We start from the raw sequence: 8,838 nt of genomic DNA, 5'->3' as shown, positions 1-8,838 counted from the left end.
CGCTGAGTCAGGGCTGTGGGGCCCAGCCCAGCCCCGCGGGCCCCAAGCAGGAGACCGCACGCGAACGGGGGTGGGGGGAGGGGAGGTTGGGGGCGCGGGGCGACCCTCAGGGCTCCCCACCCCGCACCGCGTGAGTGATGACGGCGGCCCCGGGAGGAGCGGCACAGCGAGGGTGCGGGGTCCGTCTCTGCTCACGCGAAGACCCGGCCGGGGCTCTCGGAGGCCACCGAGGCCCAGCGCTTGGGGGGCGCCCGTGGGGCCGCGCTGTTTGTCTGGGGGGGGCCGCCAGGCGGGCTCCGAGAACTGCTCCTCCGAGTCGCGGGCCGAGCGCGTGCACACAACTGCGGAATTTCCCACCCGCCCCCGGCCTTCGGGAACGTTCCATCGTGCGCGTCCGCGGCCAGCTGACGACGGACACGCAGGACTGTGGCACTCTGCTGGAGACCCGTCTTCCACAGGCGGCCGCCTACCTGCGCCCACCGAGTCTCTCCCAAAAGGCGGCGAGGAGAAAAGCAGGCGGATCCTGCCTCGGAGGGCAGAGCCTGGCCTGGGCGCACAGCTACCGGTAGCCCCGGGTAGCGGCAAAGCGGGGCAGACCCAGACGCGACTGTGCGCGCCCCGGGGACGTGCGCGCGCCCGCCCCGCCTGTCCGCGCGCCCGCCCCGCCCGTCCCGCGCCGGTCCCGGAGACGTGCACGCGCCCGCCGCCCCGCCCGTCCGTCCGCGCGCCCGCAGCCCCGCCCGCAGCCCCGCAGCGCCGCGCCCCGGCGCTCAGTTCGCCCCAGCTGCCTTCCGAGCCTGCCCCTGCCCGGTGCGACCCCGCCATGTCCGCGGCCATGAGGCAGAGGTTCGACCAGTTTCTGCACGAAAAGAACTGCATGACCGACCTCTTGGCCAAGCTGGAGGCCAAGAGCGGCGTGAACCGCAGTTACATCGCGCTCGGTGCGTGCGGGGCGCGGCCCGTGGGCTGGGGGCGCCTGCCCGGCCCGGTCGGGGTGTGCGGGCGCGCGGACAGGCAGGGCCGGGCGGGTCGGGACAGGTGCCGAGCTGGGCGCAGCGCTGACGTGTGCCGCGCCGGGCGCAGGGTCGGGCTCCGCTGGGCCCCTCGGGGAAGGGTCTCCTGCGGGGCTCTCCGCAGGGGTCTCCCGGGGGAGGGTCTCCGCGGGGGAGGGTCTTCCGGGGAGGCTCTCCCGGGGAGGGTCTCCAGGGGGTCTCCCGGGGAAGGTCTCCCGGGGGTCTCCGCGGGGGAGGGTCTTCCAGGGGTGGGGGGGGGTCGGCCGGCAGGCCACACTCACCCCCGTGTCGCAGGTGCCGGTGGGCTGGTGGCGCTGTACCTGGTGTTCGGCTACGGTGCGTCTCTGCTGTGCAACCTCATCGGCTTCGCCTACCCGGCCTACGTTTCGTAAGTGCCCGCGCCCCCTGCACCCCGAGAACGGCTTGGGTGCTTTCCCAACTGCTTGTGTGACCAGGACTTCCAGTTTCTGAGCGGGTGGTCGGGTCGGACGGGGCAGGAGTTCTGTGGGACTGATTTTCGAAAGTCCTTTTAGTTACTACGAGGAGCAGTGCCTGGGGCGCGCTGAGAAGGCTCCGCTGGTAGGCCCGCCGGGCACCAGCCGCTGTCCGCGCCTCCAGCCCAGCAGCCCATATGGTTCCCTGTTCCCAGAGCCGGGACTGAGACTGAACACCGCCAATGTGGCTACCGACCCCCCTCCCCCCACCCCGAACAAATACATAAAAGTGATCGTTGGGGCGGAGTGTAATAGGGAGGGTGCAGCCGGCTGATTTGGGTTGGGTGGAGGCTCAACATATGTCCCCAGAACACTGCCACGAGTAAGCCCTGAGCACAGCTGGATGTAGCCCCCAAACAAAAGCACAAAAGAAAGAATGGGGCTGGAGCAATAGTGTAACCAGTAGAGGCTGGCCTTGCATGTGGCAGACCCACTTCAGGGTTCAGTCTGGTGGAATCCCGTATGGTTCCTTGAGCACTGCAAGGAGTAATTCCTGAGGGCAGAGCCAGGAATAATCCCCAGCACTCCCGGGTGTGGCCCCAAAACAAAACAAACAAAGCCTCAGAGCCCCCCAAAACAAAAGCCAGCTCCGAACCAGTCTTTATAAAAATGTATATTCATATATTTCACAAATATCTAAACATACAACATTGATAGGTATATATTATGCTGATGTTTGCATCATTAGGCTAAATTAAAATCCTTCTCAAACTAATTTGTTACTAACTGAGGTTTGTTACCGTGTTTATTTTGAATGTATTCTACGGTATTATTTTGCCATTCATCCTAATAGAATGAATTAGGATGACCTAATTCATTCTATTTCTTGCCCACAAATGAATATTTGTTGTTTCTTTTTTTGAAAATGAGAGTTCTTTGTACTTTTGTCGTATAGAAGCAAATGAATTTTGTTTTACTGTACTGCTCTTCCCAAGAAATCTGGTGGGTTTTATCTTCACTGAGTTGGTCTCTGATTTTCCCCAGTCATAGAGATACAAATTAAAGAAGAAAACTTTCAAACTGGAAGATTAAACACAGATAACACATTATTACACTTTATGTGTCTCAGTGGCCAGGCTATAATTTAATATACAGAGGAAATAGTATTAGAAGTTTTTATTGGGCAATTACATTGAAATGACATAGGTAGGAGTTACTGACTCTCTCTGGTACAAACAAGGCACATGGGCAGTCAGCCGCAGGTGCTGTGCTGCTGCATCCGGAGATCCTCAGCTTGCTCTTGAGCTCATGCTCACTGTCCAGCAGCATTTGCCAAATACTACCCAGATTTTGTGTGTATGCCAAAGGATGCTGGAGCGATAGCACAGTGGTAGGGTGTTTGCCTTGTGTGCAGCCAGCTGGGCAGAGCCGGGTTCGATTCCTCCACCCCTCTCAGAGAGCCTGGCAAACTACCGAGAGTATCTCGCCCACACGGCAAAGCCTGGCAAGCTACCCGTGACGTATTTGATATGCCAAACACAGTAACAAGAAGTCTCACAATGGAGATGTTATTGGGCCCGCTTGAGCAAATCCATGAACAACGGGAGGACATGACAGGACAGTGCCAAAGGATGCCAAAGGCAGACCAGAGAAACTGTTTGGAGCCACATGTTGAGAAAGTTTTCCATGAATTGTCGTCTACTTCAATGCAAAAGTCTCCAGAGCCCTGATTCTGAATCCCTTGAGGATGCATGGAAACAGAATATTCCATACCACGCTTGTAGTTTTGTGTTTCATTTGTGGGAAACAAAGACTGTGAAATCCTTTCCAGACCTGTGCTTTAGGTGTTAAAAGAAATCCGTGTAACGGTTTGTAGCTGCCAAGCTGCTTGGGCTATTTTGACTCAGCAAGGGGAATGGATCTTCAGAAATACTGAGTAGTAAAGCATTTGTACTGGGCGTGCCACGTGGCACCAGGCCGCTGTTGGTGTGGGTTTGGTCACAGGTGTGGGATGCTAGAATTGCAGTCGTTACTCAGTGCCATGGGTTATATATGAGTGGGGATGGCTGTGACTGAGATGTAGACAGGGTTACATCTTCTTGGTGGCATCACTCTAGGAGGGGCTGTTTCTTACTCATTTTAATTTCAAGTCAGCCAGTTTTAGTTTTATTTATAGTCATCCTTGTTTTGGCCACACCCTGGGGCATTCAGAGGACCGTGTAGTGCCAGGGATGGAACTTAAGTGACCAGTGTACAAAACATGTGCTGCAGCCCTGTAGCCTTCTAACCCCCTTTCAGAGGAACCATCATAGAGGGACCCCCCGGCGTGTTTCAGGACCCTCACCCCCAGCCCTGCCCAACCCAGCAGTCGAGGAAACACTCTTACAAAGGTCTAAAATGGTTCTATTACCAGGGAGTCTGTGAAATAGAGATTACCTATTTCTGAAGAGTTTAGGCAAGTAAGTTTTACTTATTTTAGAAATATTTTATTAAGGTAAAATATTCTAGAACAAACTTAACTTTAAAAAAATCTATTTGAGGCAGTTATATTTGAAGGACATCTTAATGGGATTTTATTATAAACCAAAAAAAAAAAGGAATTTAATGATTTAAAAACCAGCAAGTATCTGTAATTTACAAGGCAGGCACCCAGCTTCTGGGGCGTCTTTGACCGTGTGCTCCTGGGCTGCTTGGTGCTTGGTGCTTCCAGGGTCTCAGCTGCTTATGGTGTGCTCAAGTGCTGTGGATTGAACTTGTCACCTAATGCTGCTAAGCCATTGAGCGATTTCCTCAGGCCTTGGTTTGTGATTTTTAAAAATTCCTTCACGGTTTTTTAAGGATTCTACGATGCAGCCAGTGTTCAGAACCTGTGTTCTGGGTGGCCATGGTGATCTCTACCTTTTTCTTTTTTTGATGATGGGGAGGGCAGCAGTGCTCAGGAATTACTCCTGGCAGTGCTTGGGGGACCATATGGGATTCTGGGGATTGAACCACGGTTGGCCACATGGAAGGCAAGCACCCTACCCTCTGGACTCCTTGTGCTTGTGTAATCTATACTTTTTTACCCTTGAAGATGATGTAAAACGAAAGGGAGAATCGCCTCCTTCCCCTGAGAATGCTCAGCATGCTTGTCAAGCTCTGCTTTGACAGTCAAGAAGTTGAATGGTTTGTGCAATGTAAAGTATTCAGACCCCCAGTTAGCAAACATCCAAACAGTCTGTGTTGTATTAGTTTAATCAGGACTGTTTGTTGCTTCACCCATATGGATGTATCACTGTTAGAAAGTACGTGAAAATAGCATATAATTCAGTTTTTTTTTTTTTATTGAATAACTGTGAATGACAAAGTTACAAAGGTATTTATGATTTTCAGGCTGTATTGTTCCAACACCAATCCCTTCAGCAGTGCCCGCTGCTCTCGGCCAATGCCCCCAGCCTGCCTCTGTCAGTGTTTTTTAAGTGTGGTCAGTGGTAACCTTCACGTTCACTTTTTCTCTTGCCTCTAACAATCCAGTTATACCCAGCCAGTCATCCATTTTAAATACATGTTTACTTGGTGGCATGGGATGCCAGCCCTGTGCAGGGTGGCAACAGAGCCTCCAGTGCCTGAGGTGGCATTGGCTATGCTCTCTGTGGGTACGAGTGAACAGGCCGCAGCATTGCAGCAGGAAGTGGTGCTTGTCTGACTAAAGAAATGGGCCAGGGCTGTGGCTCTGGGTGACGTGTGTGTAGGGCCCAGACTCTGATGCTGATGCTTCAGGAATCAGAGAAGAGAAAGAAACCAGTGAGCTGCTCTAGAATCCCCTTACCCAAGAGCTGCTCTAGAGACCCCCTTACCTAGAACTGCTCTAGAGACCCCCTTACCTGAGAGCTGCTCTAGAGACTCCCTTACCCAGAGAGCTTCTCTGAAGACCCCCTAACCCAGAGAGCTGCTCTAGAGACCCCCTTGCCCAGAGAGCTGCTCTGGGGACCCCTTTGCCCAGAGAGCTGCTTTAGAGACCCCCTTGCCCAGGGAGCTGCTCTAGAGACCCCCTTGCCCAGAGAGCTGCTTTGGAGACCCCCTTACACACAGTGAGCTCTGCAGCAGACTCCCTTACCAGCCTTACCCAGAGACAGTGGGTTGGGGATGGGCCGCAAGGAGGAGACCGGTGGGCAGGGTAGAGAATCCAGCTTCTGGGGCAGCAGTTGCCCACTTGTGGCATCTGTTGGAAATACTGAGAGGGAAGTGGGTGCGGGGGGCGGGGCAGGGGCCTGGCAGGGCTGTTGCAAGAGTGGCCTTTTCATTTGTTTTTCCGTGTTTTTTTTTTTTTAACCACACCCAGCAGTGCTAGGGCTTACTCACGGCTCTGCAGCACTCAGGAGTTGCTCCTGGCAGGGCTCAGAGGACTGTGTGGGTGCCGGTGTGCGAGGCTAGTATCTTACTTGTTGTCCTGTTGCTCCAGCCCTGCACTCTTCTTGGAGTTGGTGTATTTGGACTCGGTGTGTTTTCCAGTTACTGTGGGCTTTAGTAGGGGTGGCATGGGGTGACTTGGCGCACTGAGGCCCCTGCTGCCATGCTCTCTGGCCGCAGTTGGTAGCTTGCCTGGGGGTGTCCACATCCTGCCTTCTTCCCCAGCGCTGGGCTTCTGCACTGCTAAAGCTTTCTGGAGTTGGGTGACCGTCTCAGAGAGAGGCCCACCAGTCTCCTGAGTGCCCACGCTGGACCCAGAGGCTGAGGGGTGTGAGTAGCACTGGGAAAGGCTGCTGGCTTCCTGGGAGCCGTGTGGGTGAGGCTGCGGGCAGGTCCTGGCGCGTGAGTATCCAGGGACAGGACGGTGGAGGCAACCCTTTCTGTTCTTCCTCTTTTCAGTTTTTTTCTTTTGTGTTTTGGGGCCACACCCTGCAATGCTCAGGGCTTGCTCTTGTCTGTGCACTCAGGAATCACCCTGGTGGGGCTTGGGAGACCCTATGGAGTGCCAGAGATGGAGCCCAGATGCAGTGTGAAAGACAAGCACCCTGCATTGCTTACTGTCCTGGCTCCCCCTGCGCCCCTTCTGCTGCTTTGTTCTGTGGATTCTTTTTCCTCTGAGCTCAGCCGGAGTGTGACTTCTGCGGTCAGGCTGTTGGCTGCCATCTCTCGCTCCCCCCAGTCCTGTAAGGGAAGGCAGACACTAGCTGGAATGTGGACCTACTGCCTCACATGTTTTTCCTGGAATATGTTTCATGTGCAGCTCCGTGGTCAGCGTATTCACAAAGTGTGCAGCATCACCAGAATCTAACTTCAGAGCAGGGAACTGTGTTCCAGAGGGTCTCACCTCCTGTGCCCTGAACCCATGGATCTGTCTGTATGACCCTTCGTGTAAGGGTCTCACCACAACCCTGCTTGGTGTGGCTTCAGTGGCCGCAGAGGCAAGGCCGGCTTCTGCTGCAGAAGGGAGGCTCCAAGGGGGCTTTCATTCCTGGCCCTGTGACTGTTCACGTGGAGCCGTTGCTGGTGGGGGGTGGGGGTGGGGTGGGAAGGCAGTGACTTTAGTTTGCTTTGCAGAGAAGAAAGAGGCCAGTTTCCTTTTTTTTTTTTTTTTTAACTACTCCGCAACTGTTTTTGCTTTGTTTTGTTTTGGGACCACGCATCAGTGCTTAAGACTTTTGACTCTGCTCAGAGGTCAGTCTTGGCGGGGCTTGAGGATGTGGCCTGGATATCTGAACAGGGATTGGATGCAGCAAGGCAAGTGTCTTAGTTCCTGCACTATCTTTCTGACCCAAATGTAGTAACTTAAAGAAATTCTATGAAAACATCTGTTTAGTTCCTCTTATTATATACATATACGTACACATACGCGTGTTTATAAATAAATATGTAAAACTGCTTTTTTTTTCAACTTTTGGGCCATACCTGGTAGTGCTCAGGTGCTACTCCTGCCTTGGTGCTCAAGGTGGGGTGGGGGTGGGGTCACTGCTGGAAATCCTTGCAGTTTCACGTAGTGCTGGGGCTTGAACCCAGACCTGCATGCAGAGCACACACCTCAGTTCACCGAGCTGGCTCTGCAGCCTTCTTGGTTTTCTGGAAGGTCACACTTTGCCTTCCTGGGCACTTGGAGTGAGGTGTGAAGTTTGCTTTCATTAGGTCTCAGGTGGCCCAGTGGTAGAGCAGGGTAGAGTTTGCATCCCTAGGACTTGGACACCCAGAACTGTTGGAGCACACAGGGATGTCTCAGCATGAGCTCTGCTGGAGTGCAGTTCCAGGGTCTGTGGTGCTGTCATCTTGCCTGTGTCCTCGCGGCCTCCAGCCCACAGCTTCTGAGGGCTTTTGGCTATGGAATACCTACTGTGGCCTTCGTGGCACTGCTGGGATCATGCCCCTTTTATAAACTTGGAAACAAAAGCAGAAGCACTCAGTCAGCGCCTCATGATGGTGAAAGTGGTTGGGGCCTGGCTCTGGAGCACAAGGTCTCTGTTTTATAGGGGGGTTCCCAGGCACGCAGAGGGCACAGGGCACCTGTGGCTGTATGTGTCCAGTCAGCCTATGGCTTTGGGCTGCCTGGTGACCCTGAACCCATCGCTGTGTTCTCAGTCAGGCTGCTTCCCCCGGGCACTCCCAGTGGCTCACAGGTGTGATACTGTGTCAGATGAAAGTTAAACTGTGGCTGTTAACTCTTTGTTTGGGGGGGGCAACACATGACAGTGCTGGGGGCTGCTCCCCCTCGGTGCTCTGCAGCTATGAGGTTGAACCTGGGGCCACTTCATGCGAGGCGCCTGCCCCGTCCTCCGAGCAGTCTCCCGAGCCTTGGGGATCACTTTCAGCTTATCGGTGAGGCCCTGCCAGGCTTCCCTCTGGCAGATAGGGTACTACAATCCGGGTCACAGACCCTGCAGAGAGGCCTTGGGAGGGCCTTGTGACTTGAGTGAGGGTATTTTACTCACAGTTCTTCCCTTACCTGTGACGCAGCTTTGCAGCGCAGCAGGGTAAGTACTGGCTTGCAGACACTATGCTCAGCCCGCGGAGGAGGGCCCTCTGTGTTGGTTCCTGGGGGGGGGGTGGGGGGTGGGGGGGGACCCAGCTTTGCTCTGGGTTCCATATCAGGAGGAAGTCAGTGTTAGGGGGAAGTGTTTGGGGATGATCTCTAAGAAGTTAGATAACAAAATACACAGTGGTTAGGGGCTGGAGAGGAAGGGAGAGCACGGTGGGGAGAGCATTTGCCTGCACACGGCTGACCCAGTTTCAGTCCCCAACACCCCATATAGTTCCCAAGCTACCCCAGGAGTGATCCCTGAGCACAGAGGCAGGAGTAAATACCACCAGGTGTGGCCCCCAAACAAACAAAAACAAAAAATGGGGAGGCCAGGAGCGAAGTAGGGAAAGCACTGCAGCCACCAGCTGTGATAGGGCAGCCATGAGCGCAGTTAGCGAGGGGT

At 54.4% G+C, this 8,838-nt stretch overlaps 1 protein-coding gene across 1 annotated transcript in view; it reads left to right on the top strand.

The window, feature by feature from the left end:
• The first annotated feature begins 753 nt into the window (after positions 1-753).
• The window catches only part of REEP5 (receptor accessory protein 5), a 31,988-nt gene continuing 23,903 nt past the window's right edge, over positions 754-8,838 (top strand). The window contains exons 1-2 of the mRNA XM_056139050.1: positions 754-941; positions 1,308-1,401. Of these exons, the coding sequence (XP_055995025.1) occupies positions 824-941; positions 1,308-1,401 (212 nt within the window). The 5' untranslated portion in view covers positions 754-823. The remainder of the gene's footprint in view (positions 942-1,307; positions 1,402-8,838) is intronic.

Source organism: Sorex fumeus, unplaced genomic scaffold, assembly GCF_029834395.1.
Source record: "Sorex fumeus unplaced genomic scaffold, SorFum_2.1 ptg000131l, whole genome shotgun sequence".
NCBI lineage: Eukaryota > Metazoa > Chordata > Mammalia > Eulipotyphla > Soricidae > Sorex > Sorex fumeus.
This window is presented reverse-complemented; position numbering and strand designations above follow the sequence as displayed.